This window comes from Mercenaria mercenaria, chromosome 13, assembly GCF_021730395.1.
Source record: "Mercenaria mercenaria strain notata chromosome 13, MADL_Memer_1, whole genome shotgun sequence".
Classification (NCBI taxonomy): domain Eukaryota; kingdom Metazoa; phylum Mollusca; class Bivalvia; order Venerida; family Veneridae; genus Mercenaria; species Mercenaria mercenaria.
In genome coordinates, this window is record NC_069373.1 from 37,002,794 (window position 1) to 37,021,391 (window position 18,598).

Genomic DNA, 18,598 nt, shown 5'->3' on the forward strand with positions numbered 1-18,598 from the left:
ATACTTCTGATATTTATCATACAAACTTTATGCCTAGACATAACAGAACAGGCCAAAATTCTCTTCCCAAAGTACAACATATTACCAGTAAAACATTCATTAAATGGTACATGCAGTGAGCGAGTTTGGCTTACATTTTCCAATTAAAATGGTTCATAAATACTAAGAGAATGAATCTTGATTAACGATGAGCCTTGAACTTGCCTCATGGAAAATTTACAGATAAGATGCTCTAGGCGTCTTTATTTGATTATACTGGACTGATTTGGTTTGCAGTTGCCAGTTGCCAGATTTTCAGGTCGTAAATTCTTTATAATAGGACAATAAACTGATTATCACCCCATAAACTTAAAATTTTAAAACACCTAAAATTCAGTGACGTATAATGTTGGTTTCCAAGAGACTGAAATTGTGCATTTATGGCGTTAATTTTTCACGTGAAGTTAACCAATGACATGGCAAATAATCACAACCAAACTTTGGGTAAAAATTACATGATATATGTTTGTATGAAATTTTCTCTGTTGCAATAAACGGAGAAACGGTGTGTGTGTGTGTGGGGGGGGGGGGGGGGGGGGGGGGGGGGGGGTTGATGAGGATAACTATTATAATTTGTAACTACGGTAAATTAGGGTAAATAGATATATCGATATCTCGGCAATACAAAGCAGCATTCTGCTTCGATTTGAATTCTTAATTGTTTCAAATAACTGTTACATACAGCAAACATTTATTTCTATATCAACAAGGGCAGTCGTGGTTAGAAACATATAGCAAATAAATATCGATGAATTTTCTTATTTGAGTAACAGAAAATAAATGATAGAAAAAGAAAAAGTTATCACGAATTCAAAAATTACAATTACATATAACAGTACCTGCTACAAAATTAGATATATAGGTACCAAACACTTGTACAGCAGGAAAAAGAAACGAAACAATATTTCATTTTAGTATAGAAAACTTTTTGCTGTGAAATGGAAATAAAAAAAATGTTCAGATTTTCATGCCAGCTTTTTCTCAAAAATAAGGTGTCCATAACAGTTGATATTTATACTTCAAATACAATAAGTGCAGTTGACCAATTCCCAGGATACCCGAACCTTCTTCATTTCAAAGATATTGCTAAGAAGCTTGTGATTTTATGGTTACTTGTGGCACTAAAGAAATTGTATTATGCAGAAAGGATCTCATGCAATAACAGTTAAAAATGGTTTTCCTGCTGAGCACTCTTTTGTGTGAACTTTTACACCTTATATATAGAATTATACACCAGCCATTACACCTTTTCAACGTTTTAGACAACATGTTGATCGGATCGCATACAGAAAACATGAAAATAGGCAAGAATGTAAGAACATATTGACGTGTAAGTCTAGCGCACTGGAAACAAGCGAAATGTCCGTGACATCTTTCAAAACATATCAGCTTTATCAATAATTCAGTCGTCTCTTTGGCAACCGGGTATTTATGCCATCCACACATAACTACTGGATCATTAACAATCTGTCATTCTGCTGCGCGGCTCCAACGGTATAACTACTCTAGTCTCAAGATAGGCTTTTTCCTTTATTTAACTTTCTCAACACAAGCGAGTGATCTGTTAATTTTGGCAAGATGGGTGAGCCAGACATGGAAAACAGGGATCCCAACAATATCAACGATCATTTAAAGGTAAAGTCACTTTATCATATTTTAGTAATGATTGCAACTAGAGCTGTATAACCATACTTGGGATATATTTTTGTGTAAGAAGATTTTACAAATGATGTACCAGCATTTTTTTCTTTTTTATTTTAGCTTTTTTTTTATTTTATATCCGTCATTTTCTCCGAATATTTCTTTCTTACAAAATTGATGCTAAACAATTAAAATATGGCTAGTAACGTACCATTTAACCAAACAGAGAACCCTTATTTTTTAACCGACATTTGCATAAAATTGATGTGACATGTACAATGGGGTAGAGGTTGGTAATTTCAAATATCTCTTAAAGTGGATCAGTTTTGGTTCTGATATTTTCCTGACTGATATATATATATATATATATATATATATATATATATAATATATATATATATATATAATAAGCTACAACTTAAATAATATTTTTCAACAGAATTTTATATTATCTAGGAAGTATAAATTAAACAAAAAGAATTTTAAATGTCAAAATCCACCAGTTTTAAAGGCTTTTTTCTAAACATATCTTTAAGATGCACGGTGATCCAAACATTTTTTCTCTCCATTTTGAAGCATGTTTTATGTGTCATTAAAGCAGAACAATATTTTTAAAATCTTAACTGCAGATTTTCTTTTTCAGATTTAAATACTTTTTTCCATTGGAAAAAAATGGATGGCGTAATTATGCTAAAATGTAAAAATGAAATTTTTGTTAGTGACATAGTAACCTGTAAGACCTGATATCCCTGTAACATTCAGTGGGATATTATATGTCTTATAAAATACCCACATGTTTCATTTTTTTTAAACAAAAAAGAGTGCGATGACCTGTGATTTTTTTTGCCCCTTTTTGTCTCGGCCTAATGTTCCTCAAGCTCACAGAGTATGTAAAGATTTAAACTGTGAAAAATTTGATCCTATATCCTTAAAGACAATATTACCATTATACATTATTCTAATACAGCCAATACGTTTTTGGTCAATTTTTAGCATTGAATTTCTCGGTAGAATTCTGTTTTATTGGATATTTTCCATAACTTTCATCCATTTAGAACACCACATTTTTTTAAACCAATTTTTATCCCGATTGTTGGATTTTGGTTAATTTTAAAACATGTTAGAAAACAATTTCGAAATGTGGTTGGTCTAAAATATCCTATGAAAAGTGTGACTTTAAAAGTAACATCATTCAATAATTAAAATAAATCCGTGTCTAGAGACTTAGATATAGGTTCTTTCAAGATTTCAAAATAACTAGTTGAAAAATAGGATTAACGCGTATGTGAACATTTATTCTTTTTAGTCTTATTTCATATTTCAGGAAAGTTTCAAAATATGATTATTATTGTTGTCTGGGTTTTTTTTAGGTGAGAAAATATATTAGATCTTGTTATAGTTAAGATAATGAAATGAGAATCGGTGATGAAAAAACTATCTAGTAAGGTCCTCCATGATTGTAGAATTGTAGAACAAACGTATTGCATAGATAGAGGATATTTGTTTGTGTCCGTGAAAGATTGAAATATTTTTCACAAGTGAACATCAGAAAAAATATTTTCACGAGTGACATAGTGAAAGATGGTGTTCAGGTGGGAAAGATATTTTGATATAAATTCTTACATGTGAAACGAACAATTTTTCTTTTCATTTCATGTTTTAACTTTCAAAAATATTTCAATCTGAAACAAACAAATATCCCTTATAAGTAACAAATCTCTTGTCTTGTCCTCCCAGCTGGCTTATGAAAAGTTGGTGGTTTTACCCAGATGCCTTACCGTGCCTGAAATAATGTCAAGGAAAGATAGGGTCTTCCTTCACCATAGAAAGCTTGAAAGCCGACATATAATTGTGTCGGTGTGATGTTATGCTGACCCGTACCCCAAACGTTTGAAAATTTCCCTTCGTATTTCGGTAAAAATTCTGTAGTGGACTTAGGAAATGTTGTTGTTAGTAGTTAAACGACTTACAATTTCAATTACCTTTATAATGGAATCAGAAGTGCAATAAGAAGTTAGATTTATTTTCCATTAGTTCCAGTGGGAGCATATCCCGTTCTATTTACATGTTGCTAGGCAAATAAAGAAAGAGTCATTAAAATTGCACGAGTTAATTGGCATAATAAAATCAAGATAGTCACGCATCAAACACAGAGACCACTGCTGTGGGATCTGCTATCTTACCACTGCTCATTGACTGAATTGACGAAGTCTCGTAATGGCTGAAAAGCCTAAAATAAACTGACAGAACTTTGCGGACATGACTGTGGAGTCGTTTCGATACGTTTGGATAGAAATGCCGACATCTTTAAAAGGCCAGCTCTAAATTTAACAACTTATTCAATACCTGCTATCAAAATGAAATAACAATACGAACTTGAACATATTTTTTTAAAAATCTCTTTTATTTAGTTATCTCTGCAGGTAGAATTATTTGTAATTGTTCAAAATATATAAGCATGAAGTAATAAATTGAAATGTTGAAATTTTAAACTTCAATTCCAGTTGAGAAGATTTTTGCACATGTGGTAATTTTAAGCGTTTTGGTTCAATGTACGTACCAATATACAGATTGTCTGTTGACTTCAGACGCAATCATTTAGAATAACAACATATTTGTTTCAGATTTCCTTTGAAGATATTCTTGCAGAACCCGAAGGAGTACACAGTATCGACTGCCTGTGGAAACTAGCATTCACATGCTTCAATTGCTGGCTAGGACTATGTTACAAGATCAACACAATCTGTTGTGGTATTTGTATAGCCGCCGAATGGGGTTGCGAATTCGCGCAAACTGCCTTTTACCATATATGGTTTATAACACCATGCTTGCGCATGCTCGAGATCAACTGCTCTGTGCTAAAGAGAATACACGTGACCGTTTGTGGATGCTTTTTGGAACCATGTTGCACAGCTTGTGGAAAAATATTCACAGCTTTTGAGAAAAGTTAAACATCTTTCACTATTCAAATTTGAATAGGTCTTCTATGGTTAAGATATTTAAACATGGTAATATATATTGCGCGAGTTCTGTTTGTAAAAAAAAACTATTTAGAAACTTGTGACATAGTCAAATATCACTGTATTATTTAAAAACTATAAAAATTAGACATTACACGTCTATCAACATCAAATATTTAATACATGTATATTTTTGGCACTGCTGGGACACCAAGATACCCAATCTTACTGTGCCATAGTCGGACAGTTTGCTCATGGTTTACCTGTTCATAGACGTTTGTTGAATATTGTTAACTATACACCACACTTTGAGCTGTCTTTGGACTACTTCTTATATTGTCATATTTATTCGTAGCTTCTTACAATAGAGGGATATACTGAAGTATCACATATTCTACAGATTCGGTCAAGAATGTTGAACATTGTGTATAACGTTTTCAATATATTTTGTGTATAAATTCGTTTTGGTTAGGAAATTGTGAAACTGTTGCAGTTTATATAATATTTATAACAGCTATGACAGTAGAGGACCTTAAATTTTAAATTATAACAAAATATTTGAAAGACGAACTGTTAAGTGTTACATATATCAATCAAAACCGACTATCATATTAGAATCTTTGTTTGATCATGTTTAAGCATATTGTTCAAGCGTTTTTTGGGAAATTTTCATTTAATGTCCGTTATTTCTTCTGTTTATAAAGCAACTGATAGATATGTATTGGATTAGATAGTTGTAAAGTCCAAGCATATCCTATGTTTTAAGTCAAATAAAATAAATTCAGGCCCACTATTTAAATCGAAATTTAGAAGTCATGTTAGATGTAACATACAAAACAATAACAAAACTTATTTACAGACAAAAAATGACATTTCATCAAGTTATAGCCATACTGGTACAGGAAGTTCATTTTTCTTTTAACTTGTGTTGTCGTACTGATGCATAGATAAATATCAGGTGGCTTATTTTTGTGTCATTGACTGATCTCTAGTACAATACCAGTATGACATAAGTGCGTGTGCGTGTGCGTGAGAAGTGACTGGAGCAAATGAAAGACAGCTGAAAATGTAGGAGAGTTACAAAGCGAAGCTGTGATAGATTAAATTTCTTGACTTATCTGATCCGTCCAAAATAAACACATTTGTATTATTTTTTTTTTTTAAAAATCATGTTCGATTTTTTTTATTTCACTGTTTACTTATTTTTCATATATATTTTAAATATTGTTTCTTTGCTGTTTATAAAGTTCAAAACCTACATACACCATTATAAAGGTCTCATCAGCTGAAAAAGAAATTGCTTATATTTCGTACTTTACCAAAAACATGCGATAATTAAATCGTGTTTATAAGAAATTTCGCTTCTTGTTTTCGCGCATGAATATTTTCAAAAAGACCTTTTCATTGTTATTTATATAAATATTAGATCCTTATGCACTTCTCTCTTCCATAATCGAGCTCGGCTATTACGTATTAACCGCTAAAAGATAATGTTTCGGAACATGTGTATCTAGGATTTTTGTACAGACAGGTTACTAATATTAGTATTTATGCAATTAAACAAATATGACTATTGTAGCTGAAAATTAAAATGTTATTGCTCAACTAGAACTTCTTTGCAGTAAAAACATAATAGACAATATATTGTTTGTCAAAAAAAAATAAGACAGGTGTGCCATTAAAAGAAACATAAGAATATGTTTTTGAGCATTGATGTATAATTATACAGCTTTACAATTTAAACGCTTTTGATTTCTTTGATATGATATTTTCTTATGTTTTATTTTTCTATCAAATGTACCTGTACGTATTTTATATCTATTGTTTGTTGAATAAACTACTGTAGAATATTATTGACTTGCTGTTTAAGTTTTATCTGCCGATGTGCATACTAAAAGGATTGCAAGCATACTAGTATTTAGACACCTACTAAAACGGAAAATTAGGTAGAATAGTTTGTTAAAAACACTACTCTGACTACTAATGGGTGCGCTGTTAGCACAAGATAATAATATGTTCATATTGTTGGGGTTTGACATAGATTTTGGCATTATGTTAGGTAGTCTTACAAACGCTTATTCCATCATAATCTGATTGAACGATATGGATACCCAGACTACACCATATTAATAAAAGTAAACCCCCATAAAGACATTGAGCACATAAAACGCAACAAGAGCCACAATGCGGAACGCAGGTCACTCTCAATGCAGTGCTTCTGTTGATGTCCTTTTAATATAACATACACTGAAGATTACATCTATGAACTATTATTAGCCTATGCCTGAATATTAAACCAGGTACTACCGATAATTCCATAAACGTCCGGTATTTTCGATAATGCGCTTACTTAAAAGCAAATTTTGCTGAAATAGACCAGGTTTCCACTAATTGTCATTTAACTGTAATAAATGTCTTTGAAATGAGGTCGTAATACACGTGCACACCCTTCAGCAAGGCAGAACCTCGTTCAAACTGGTGCTAGAGCAAGTGTAACATGTGTGCAAAAATTAATGGAAATAATTATTATATACAAATTGAATGTCTTATCTTCATACAACTGCAATATTATCTTTATATCACAATAGTCATATAGCACACCGACGGTATTGCCAAATTTAAGGAAGAAAAATCTTTAAAGTACTTTAAACGCGTAGAACGCAATCAAACAAAATAACGGGAGACTTAGTTTGACTGGGTCTGCACATGAGAGGTGATGAATTGTTCAACACTCATAAGGCTCCCTAGCACCGGTTCTTATGCGGAATTCTATAAGGAAAATGTTGAAAGGACTTCAAGATCTCAAAGGATCAGACGGAGAGACATTTTACAGTCGCTAAATGGCACTAAAGGACAAAGTCTTATGGACACATTTGATTGGCCATTTGATTTGATTTAGGTAACTGGAAGATTACACGCTTAAGCGGCATGTTGATCTCCTACAAATCCATTACAGAATATCACAAGTAAAGACGCGTTAGTGATTTAAGTCAAAGTTAGTTCATACTGAATATCAGGCAGCTATATTTGCGAGTTGTTAGTTTGTGTATAGTTCCAGTGAACACAGTTTACTTGATATAGCTTCCATGAATAAGTATCTCAATCATACATGAGCACTTGGAATGGTCTCAACCAGCTTCTTCTACTTGGAGTGGAATACACACAACCAGAACATTATAAGTAACATTTACAATTTCAAATGGTAGTTAATAAAGAATGTTTTCCTGAATCGCAACCTTGTCAATCCCGTTTTGGTATCACTGCATTGTCTTTTGTTAATAAAAAGGGAATATTTTCTTGCATTGTAGCTATGGAAACGAAAAGAGAAGAATATCGCTTCGCTTTATCAACATATAAAAGGGTCATTTATTAAAAAAACAACAACAACAAATTTCGGCGAAAGTGTTGTAATGTAATTTTGCAACAGAAAATAGATAACAGTGAAAACTGAAATAAAATCATTGATGACAGTTTGATCTCAAAATTTCAGTTCAGAAAGAATATTAGATGTAGTCTACCAGACGGAATTATGTTGTTCCATCTAATGAATAATCATTGTAAAGATTATATTCTGCAATCAGACAAAAAGTCCAATCAGCATCATACGTTGCCATTACACGTGACAAAACACAGTTTTAACTTGTCCCTGGTGGTTCAGGATTATCCCTTCTTGAACATGTGGAATACGGTTCCGCAAGCCATGCAGCAAGGCTCAACACAACAGTTGACGCACTGAGCCCACAACTTCTTCAAACAGCTACAATTGAGGTCAAACATCTTGAAGAGAGGTGTGAAATACCAGATATGCCAAAAGGAAACAAGCGCAAATTCGCATCCCCACTCTGCTGCTATACAGATACCACATAGGGTAGTAGCGATCATATAGCAAAGTTTCTTCCATAGATTGAAACAAGAATAGGAAAGCTTCCATACACAGTCTATACTGTGAGTACCATCAGGCTCAGCCAGAACATCTTCAAACTGGCACTGAAATATATTAAAGATATTATTATAATTTTTGCGCTTTAATTTCATCATCTCAGTTTCATTTTTATTGTATTTCGTTGTTCCTGCTCTCGTTTGAAATGTCAGTAAAATCAATGAGGAGATCCTTTGGTAGCATAGAATGCAAACCAAGCAAAATATTAGCAGACTCGGTTATACGAAATCTGCTCATCATATATAAAGAAGTGTGAAATGCCCTTAAAGTCACCATAGCACAGGCTCAAGAGAAAGAAAATAATTTTAAATGGACTCCATGGTCCATAGGATAGGATATAATGATAATAACACTGCGTCCAAGTTTACAGCCGCCATACGACATTTAGAGTTATCAAATCTCTAAGAAGATCCAAGAACGTTTCGTCACATGACGTCAAAATAAAGTTTGTCACATGTTCATGAAATCTTACTCTCAAACGTACTGATAACAGTAATTGTAATTAGTAGAAGCTAATGCAGAAATGGAAAAAGAAACAAAAGAAAAAGCAATTATTGTTAACACAATACCTCATTACATTAAAAATAGTTTTGTTAACTTTAATAATATTTTTTTCAGTAATTTTAGATACACTATAGCATTTTTCTTTTTGTTAATTGATATCTTTTTGTTAATAAATCCAAATTATTTTTAATACTACAAAGGCAAAAATGTGCAAAATTAAGGCAAAAGTAAAAAAGACTTACCGTTAAGTGATTATTTATGTTGTTTGGATCTCGGTTCACGAGATCGACCTCGGCCATTTTGAAATGATGATCCGACAATACTGTAGGTAAATGGCTAAATGAAATTGCAAAGAAATCTTGCCAAATATAAAGGCCAGGGTGTTTGCACAGCATGCAAAGCCAACGGGGATGTTCCTTGTCGGCTAAATATACATACGCATATTTGTTTTCGTGTAATGCTCATTTTGTACATGTTATCCAGATATACTGAAGATAAGTAAATTTATATTTGTAATTAAGATTGTTTCATCTTAACGAAAAATGACTTTGACAAGGTATATTCAAATATTTACTCATACTCCAACTAATATAATCCCTAGATAAATGTTGGAGAAAGCTAGTTGCTGTAGCCTCCTCTTATTGAAGGAATATATGATAGCGGTAGAAGCAAAGTTAAGATGATTTCTAGTGTTCATGGAAGCAATACGCACACCTTATGCAATTAGCGAGACGCGTCACAAAGGCAGCCACTCATCAACTGAGATACATCAGTAGATGTGTCTTATACATTTGTATACCAACCAGAAAGATACATTTTATCATGATAAAATATAAAATGGGGGAGGGTTATAAACATATAAATGAATATCAAAAAGAGGCAGTTTCTATCGATTTGTGATAAAGTGACAGAGAAGATCCGTCAATTAATTTAACACATCATTTATAGACATTCAATTCGGAGGCATGTTTGTCTTCAAAATGATAATCATATTAAAGGTTTGTATCTTATCATTTTTAGTATATTTGTAAGTAATTCTTTCCCATATCCGATATGATTTTTGGGCATTGATGAAGGTTGATGAAGAATAATGTTTGCGTTATAATCCGATAGGATCAATTACTTAACTGTTAAAACTGAAGAGCCTCTATAGGGTCTTCATGTCAGGCATTGATGTTTTCCATTTCCGTTCATGTTTCTGTCTAGACTCAACAGTGTTAATGTTTTTGCACTTTGGGCGGACATATTTGAGCCGTGCCATGAGAAAACCAACATAGTGGCTTTGCGACCAGCATGGATCCAGACCAGCCTGCGCATCCGCGCAGTCTGGTCAGGAACCATGCTGTTCGCTTTCAAAGCCTACTGCAATTAGAGAAACCGTTAGTGAACAGCATGGATCCTGACCAGACTGCTCAGATGCGCAGGCTGGTCTGGATCCATGCTGGTCGCAAACCCACTATGTTGGTTTTCTCATGGCGCGGCTCAAATTATTTTCTTTACAGTAACATTTCATGAAAAAATAAGATTGGTTTTAGAGGAAATGTAAGGTAATATTTTTTAAACAGGAATTATTGTTATGAGACTGTCGTAGAAAGACTCCTCGTAATTTAATTCAATATTGCAAATATGTTTGGTTCTTTGGAATAACGGGGTCAATTCAATATTTACTTGACAGAGTTTCGTCATTCTCGCACACAAGAGGTCGTGGTTTTCATGAACCTCTGATGGATGTGAATGAATAAGAAAATCTATCACTTAGATTATTTCAAATTATCTACAATGATGTGATTGTTGTGCTAGAAAGTGCTATCGTCTTAGATTTCGAGGCATATAAATAATAAAATTGCATTTCAATAAATTTTTACAATCAATTTATACTCCACTTGTTGTCGGATTTTGCTAAAAGCTTAGGTAGTTGAAATAAGTTTTTAATTCGAACACTCAAAAAAGTCAATTAATGTTTTAGCGTTTAATTGGCCAAAATAAACGCAGGTGTTTTTTGTCAGATAAAATATTAATGATAATCTCAAAAAAAAAAAAATTTAGACATCTACATTGGCGTATAATTTGCATTTTGTTCCTGCTGGAATCGGTATCTACACTCTATTCTTAGTCAAACTGAAAATAATATATGTGTGTGTGTTAGGTTTTAACGTCTTATTCAACAATTTTTCAGTCATATACACGACGGTGTCTACTTGTAGCAATGGGCACATTGCCCAACTTTATAGTGCTGCCTCACTGAAATATCACGCCGTTGACACGTGGCATGATACCCCACCCAATCACATTATACTGACACCGGGCTGATCAGTCCTAGCACTATCCTCTTAATGCTGAGCGCCAAGCGAGGAAGCTACTAAGTACCATTTTTTACGTCTTTGGTATGACGCAGCCGAGAATCGAACCCACGACCTCCCGCACTCAAAGCGGACGCTCTACCACTAGGCTACCGAGGCGGTTAATGAGATCTTGACTCGCACCAAACTGATATAAATCTCGAAAAGGCGTCATTTTGCAATATCTGATCTTTCCGACACGATGCCCATACAATATGCTCATTTTTGAATTCTGATGTATCTGGTAAACAGGAAATAGCGAAAATTCTACATTTTTGCCTGTTTCGGCCGGTCAGTAATGATGTTTCTCTTATTGTGCCGGTTTATGTAAAGGCATTGCGTACATTCGTATATGGTTCTTCGGATCTGCATTTTATACTTATACACAAGCATTAGTGTTTTATATCTCAGTCCATTTCTTACCGTAACGTGTATTAGGGATTAAACTGGTGGGATTTAACTTTTATTTACACTTTCCTCTGACTTTGGAACATAGTCGGGATTAAGACTAAGGTTCATACACTGAATCAAACTCACTAGAGGTGTTGCGTTGCCCAATTGAGTTTCTTTATTAGTATGTTTTTGCCCTTGTGGACTTGTCTACATGTTTTTGTATTTACTCACTACTCTGAGTCTGCGGTTCGAGGGTGCTCTTTTTGTTGAAGGTGGCCTTTTTCTATTGAATATTTATCACTGTTTTTCTATATATTGTTTGCTTTCAGCACTTCGATTAGTTAAAGCTGGTTGAATCCGGTTTAATAGGGCTTTCAGTGATTGTTATTTTTACAGTATGTAATTACTTCAGTGAATCTGCTGCCTTGTTTATGCGTCCAAAGTATTATCGTATAGACTTCATAAGTCTTTACATTAGCAGCTTAAAATGGCGACCGTAGAAGTTTTTAAATACTTTAACTCAAACTTTGTATTATCTTGTCATGTGATATTATGCAGTCCAGTCAATGATATTGTATAAGCATATAGGATGTTGCTATTTTCATTACTTTTTTTATTTACATGCGTTTTTATTTAAAATGTGTTTATGAATTAAATCTACTTGAGGAATACCTGGGAAACTCAAGACGCTTATCTAATTGAACTGAAAAATCAAACCTACAGGAATTTACCAGTACAAGACTTATTTAGCATGAAATTGCAGCTTTGGTAAATGCTGTGATGTTGTTGTGTATGCTATCGGTAAATTTAGGGAACCCATGTTATCGTATTAAACCAGAAGTAAACGTTGAACCAATTATAGAAGTGCAGACAAAGAGGACAACTGGGAAACCATAACAGTGTTTCAATTTATATAGTCCAAATATTTTCATGAGCTACAGTGTTTTATAGTTATACAGATTTTCAGCTTGAATGGAATGATAATTTTGGAAAATGTCCGTGATTTATGCATAACATGTACCCACTATAACAAGTCTCACAAGTATCCCAGTCTTTTCAATAAACTGTTGATATAACATTGAGGATGAATGGGAATTAAATTATTAATGTCAATATATTTTACGCATAAGTCATGGAGACTTTCAAAACCAAGTTGCCTTTATGTTGTCGCTTTCAATACGTTCATTTGAATAATAATGTATAGAAAACCTGTGTTTTAACGTTATTAATGCACGAAAATAGGTTATACGTTGGCTGAATAAATTCACGAAGGCGTAGCCCGAGTGAACCATTCTGAGGACGTATAACCGATCTGAGTATATTAATTTAAAACACGATCTTGCTATACATTATTTGGTTTCTAATATGTTCTGAATATAAAACAGTAGATAAAATACATGTATAACAGCGCTCTTTCTATGTCGCAGAAAATATTGACGTCATCCACATTTTTGACAAAGGCATTATGAGCCTTTAACTTTTTTTATGTTGAAAGTTTTTGCTTAACTGTGACACACCAGGCTCGTCATTTATCCTTACTACATGCCATACTGTTGATATCTTTATGACTGTAAGAAGTATCCATTCCGTTATAATAAGCCTCCAGAATTGTAACCTTTCTAAAAGATTCATCAATTACTTTTCATTAATTTTATGGGCGACAGTAGTTTTCAAAACAACAGTCGAAATAATACGTTTATCTCACATAAGATTGATTATTCTAACATTAAATTTCTTTTGTCAGGTAGCAGGTTTAGTTACCGTATCCAGTCATCCAGGATATATTTTCTATGATAACAAAAAGAATCAATAACAAAAGAGATATAATCAACAAATTTATTAAAGCATTTAATAGTACTTACTTACATTCAAATGAGAAAACCCGTTATGGTTGAGCATTATTTAGAAAACACATACAACATAATTATGTTCGGAACAAATTTTAGTCATTTTAATACTAATATATGTTTGATATGAATAGTATTTGAAACAAAACTTTACTTTTACATTCGTATTTTGTGTACAAGAATAAGGATGTTTCTTCAGTTGTCAATGAACTATAACCATAATTTATCTTTCATATAAGTGTTTTTGTATTCATAAATATATAGCTTTTAATAGTTTTATCACATATTCCTTTTTTCAACATGTAGAAACACAGTTTGTTATTTTTTGAAGTTATGGAAGAGCTGACCACATGCCATACAGCATGGCTCGACACAACATGACACACATTGGTTGTACATCTTTTTCATACACCCGCAATTGAGGTCGAGCATCTTGAAGCATGGTGTGAAGAACCAGATATGGTAGAAAGATACACCAGCAAATTCACATCCCCATTCAGCAGCAATACATATACCGCAGAGTATTGTGGACAGCTTGTAGCAACAGCCTTTCCAGAAGTTGAAGCATGAGTAGGATAGTTTCCACACGCAGTCAATACTGTGAGTCCCCTCTGGTTCGGCCAAAACGTCTTCAAAGGAACACTACAGAAAAAGAAGAAAATTGTCAAATAAGTGAGGCAAAACTATTTCCCATTATTGATTCTATTTTCTTCGCTCTGAAATAATTATGCAAATTCTACTGATCATATCAATTAAAGTCAACAAGAAGAAAGGCAAAGCATACTGTAGCACACTGTATGACGTGCAATTAAAAAGACAAAAGCATTTATAGTATGTAGTACACTGTATACCGTGCAATTAAATATCAACAGCAAGAAAGCCAAAAGCATTATATAGCAATATAGCACACTGTATAACGTGCTATTAAGCTTCAACACAAGGAAACCAAAGCGTTATGTAGCACATTTATATACGTGTAATTAATTTAAACAACAAGAAAGCGAAAAGCAATATTTAACACATAAGCAAATTTACCATATATGTAAAAGCAATAAGCAGATTTAAGCAAAGCAATTTAATAACTCACAAAACAAAAACGAAAATTTATATTGTAATACTCACACTTCATCCCGTACGTTCCTGAATCTGTATTCGGGATTTTTAAGTCTGAACTATAAACAGATTTAACACCAGTATCACCAGTATCCAAATCATCTGTTTTCGTTAACCATTATCCATTGTAGCATTTCTTGTTATGTTAATTATCAAACATCTTGGCCGACAATGTAAAAAAGTGATACCTGACTGACGATAATTTAATTGTATATTTCTGACGTTTATGGCATAATCCAAAAGTAAAAGTAAAATGTATTTATCTCAAAGTGGCTTTATGGCAATTCAAGCATTGTCGACACATTGGATACCTTTGATTTTTGCAGATACGTCATCTGGATGACAGCTTTGACTCGCGGCGAGTGCTAGATTGTAGAAATACAGTTATGCAAACAGATGCAATATTAAAGTAGTCTACGAAGCTAAAAATAAGCAATACAAAAGCTCAGTTTTGGGTATGAGTTGCATACTCAATTTTGTCTTCTGATGAATTCAGACGATTTGTGAGATAAAATATACAAATCGGTGATTAGTTACTGTGATATAGCGTTAAATTGATGCCTCAACATGCAGGATCCTCAAACCTAATTAAAATCACCTCAAGAAAATTAACATAGCTAACAGGCTAATACCTTTCTTCTCCTTAAAATTGAAGTGAATTATGAATTAACTGTGTTGGTTAAGTCCATGGTGTCAAAATTTTTCGTAGCAAAAATAGTTCCTACATGAATTTAGATTTGAATTAGCAAGTTAGATTAAAAGGTTTCTATAGAAGTTAAATCTTTCCTCACATATACTGTAACCAGTTCTAAAATAGAGTGACTTCTGGCATTAAGATAAGGTATGTAACAACAGTCAAGTTCCATCTAAAAGCGAAATCAGTCAGAATAAGAGAATGCCTAAAAAGCGGGGCAAAATATTTCGAAAGCCAAAAAGCAAAGCAAGCATAAAGCAAATATAAAGCTAGATAAATTAATAATCCTTGGCCATTATACTACATAATTAATTATATTGACCAAATAGGACTAATGTATATCATATATCTAACAAAATGTGAAAACAAGAGAAAAAGACGAACATAAATACAATAAATAAACTGGTATTTATTCTTAGATATCACAGAATTAAAACCCCTTTGATGGTTCAGACAGTTACTGTCATCATTCCATACAATACGGCATACCTTATCCTCGTAACCCCGTTCTCATTTCTCTTTTAAACATTTAACAAATAAATCCATCATGTATTAGTCCAAAGATGTAATATATACGTCCATTTTTAAAACGAAGACTTTTGGTTTCCTATAAAATTGACGAAATTAATACGAAATTTATCACTGAAGTAGGAAACTTTTCACCAACAAAAATTGTAATTTAACAAATATGTCACATTTCGTCTATTGTTATTTCTTAAAATTGTGGAAGAGCTGACCACAGGCCATGCAGCACGGTTCAATGCAGCAACTAACACACTGGATGTAAAACTTCTTCATGCATCCACAGTTGAGGTCCAACATCTTGAAGAATGGAGTGAAGCACCAAATATGGTAAAATGACACAAGTGCAAAGTAATATCCCCATTCAGCAGCTATGCAAATTCCGTTCAAGAGGGTGCATATTTTGTAGCAAAGGCCTTTCCAGAGGTTAAAACATGTGTATGACAACTTCCATACACAGTCAATACTGTGTGTGCCTTCGGGCTCTGCAAAAACATCCTCAAAATTGCACTGAAAAGGGTAATAACGAAACAAAATTAATAAGCGTTCCATTCCGATGAAAAATTTTTTTGTGCATCTATATCTACAGCTAGTTTGGACTAATAGAAACCAGTGTTAGATGTAATGGCAATTTGTAAGTACAACAACCATTTCATCATCAAATAACAGAACTAGTTAGAACAGTTTAATTGTTTAGAAAAATGTTAAGAGAGCATAAGTAAATTCTTACCTTTCGTTCTTGTGTTATAGTAGGTAGAGATGCTACTTGGGTTCACATAAAGGTGTTTTGTAAGGGAAATATTGCTACTTTTCATGCTAAAGAAAAACTGGCACAACATAATACAATATTTGAATCACAAAAAAACTTTTGTTAAAGCACAATGTAAAATATTGTACAAAGGATTCGGGAATCTAAAAGAGACAAGGCGCAGTATTCTTCGACATTCTGAGTTTGAAATTTAGATATCGGCTTATAAACGACATCCAATTTTCGTATCCACATTTAATAAGAAATTTTACAAAACTCTTAGTAGTGGTTAAACAATATTCATGTAGGTTATACTATTCTTTGTAACAAGTAAGCAAATATTTCGAATAAAGTACATAGAATTTAAAGTATCAATTTCATACATACAGAATGTAGATGAATTTGAGCCCTGCGAATCTAACTACAAGATCTCTAAACTAAAGTTGCAATAGAGTTTGCTGCATTGAAATTAATCAGAAAATTATAGTCAAATAAATTATCTTTTTAAGCATATTTATTCATATTACAAAAATATAACACAGAATTTAAAGAAATGACAAAATTATAAAAGATATGTAAATTATTGCTTGAAATTTTGTCATTAATCTAAAAGAGTTAGAATTTTTTTGTTCAATTAATAAAGGTTTTAACCTGAAATTTGATTTAAAAAAATTAAAATTAGAAAAATCTGTAAAATATATACGTAAAATGGGTAGAATACTTACTTGCAAATGATTGTTGATGTTGTTTGGATCACGGTTAACAAGATCAAGAGAATCAGCCATTTTCGACAATTGACGTTTTATCACAGACTTTGCTAATTAGTGACGAGAGAAGCCGGACAGCTATCAGTGCTATGGTAGGAAAACTAGGTACAACTCAGATTTTATATGCGTATGTCGTTCCTAGGGAGACGGTGGCTAAAGCTAAAAACGATTGCTCAAACAAGCGTTTAAGTGAGAAAGCAAACGAAAGAGGGCAATGTAAATATATTCAAATACTTCAATTATGTTTGGAGTTCACTACTGCTCAGTTACGGTGAAATTATGAAAATATAGAGAAGCTTAAACGCTATCCAAACAATCAGGCTGCAACTTCTATTGTAAAAGGGGTACCACTAATCTCTTTGAATGGAAATACTAATGGATCGATGTTACTAATATTTGTACTAATAATAGGTTCGGTTTCATTGTTGACATTTTGAATATGTTGTTGTTAGTAATTTGTATAGTAAAAAGTATAATACCGATATGATATTTTTAATACCGTACGAGATTTAAAACTTTTATCATTGAAATATTTCAGTTCTATAAACATGGTTTAAAATATGTGTAAATTTTCAATGTTGAGGTTATGATCAGCCTTTAGTATCTGTTAGAGGACATTGTCGTTCAGTTACGATTGAAATTTTAGATGAAAAAAATGCATCAGTTACAGAATTGATTGAGTAATATTGAATAGAATCTCATTGAAATTAAAAATAACTATTTTGAAAACTCAATGTTGCAGGCATACTTTACATGAATACGCGACTGCATCAAATGAACACTAGCTAATCATGTTTTATTTTCCAATAAACATCACCTGGTAAGTGCTTAATTGCTTAATTATGTCAATGCCGTAATCAGTCTTTTCGCGCTAGTGACAAAATGTTATCAAAGATTAATCATTCGATATTTCATTTTTTCCAGATTGTTAGGAAACTAGGACTATGGTTTAAATACAAGTATTTTTATGTCCTCTATTTTCATATGCTATGATAAATCAAGTGGACCTCCCTGTTAGCTATACAACTCTTATCGTATCAAAAATTCAGTGAGATGGTTGCATTCTAATCTTACATACGGTCACTCTTTTT

The 18,598-nt window shown here is 32.8% G+C and overlaps 2 protein-coding genes and 1 long non-coding RNA gene across 3 annotated transcripts; 1 reads left to right on the top strand and 2 right to left on the bottom strand.

Moving 5' to 3' along the window:
- The first annotated feature begins 1,393 nt into the window (after window positions 1-1,393).
- LOC123529411 (uncharacterized) lies at window positions 1,394-6,497 on the top strand. The gene is made up of 2 exons (XR_006682133.2): window positions 1,394-1,674; window positions 4,305-6,497. It is a non-coding gene; the product is annotated as an uncharacterized LOC123529411 (long non-coding RNA).
- Window positions 6,498-8,031: 1,534 nt separating this feature from the next.
- LOC123529844 (caveolin-3-like) lies at window positions 8,032-9,464 on the bottom strand. The gene is made up of 2 exons (XM_045310394.1): window positions 9,327-9,464; window positions 8,032-8,627 (listed from the first exon to the last, which is right to left on the bottom strand). The coding sequence occupies exons 1-2, from the start codon at window positions 9,381-9,383 to the stop codon at window positions 8,301-8,303; spliced, it is 384 nt and encodes a 127-aa protein (XP_045166329.1). The 5' UTR covers window positions 9,384-9,464; the 3' UTR covers window positions 8,032-8,300.
- Window positions 9,465-13,638: 4,174 nt separating this feature from the next.
- LOC123529111 (caveolin-3-like) lies at window positions 13,639-17,614 on the bottom strand. The gene is made up of 2 exons (XM_045309321.2): window positions 17,466-17,614; window positions 13,639-14,305 (listed from the first exon to the last, which is right to left on the bottom strand). Exons 1-2 carry the CDS (start codon window positions 17,523-17,525, stop codon window positions 13,982-13,984), a joined length of 384 nt encoding a protein of 127 aa, XP_045165256.2. The 5' UTR covers window positions 17,526-17,614; the 3' UTR covers window positions 13,639-13,981.
- Window positions 17,615-18,598: the final 984 nt, after the last annotated feature.

Coding starts and splice junctions, on each gene's coding strand:
- LOC123529844 (XM_045310394.1), bottom strand. CDS start 9,383: ATGGCCGAGGTCGATCTCGTGAACCGAGATCCAAACAACATAAATAAT. Junction 8,628..9,326: donor ACATAAATAATCACTTAACG/GTAAGTCTTTTT, acceptor AATATATTTCAG/TGCCAGTTTGAAGATGTTCT.
- LOC123529111 (XM_045309321.2), bottom strand. CDS start 17,525: ATGGCTGATTCTCTTGATCTTGTTAACCGTGATCCAAACAACATCAAC. Junction 14,306..17,465: donor ACATCAACAATCATTTGCAA/GTAAGTATTCTA, acceptor CTTTTTCTGTAG/TGTTCCTTTGAAGACGTTTT.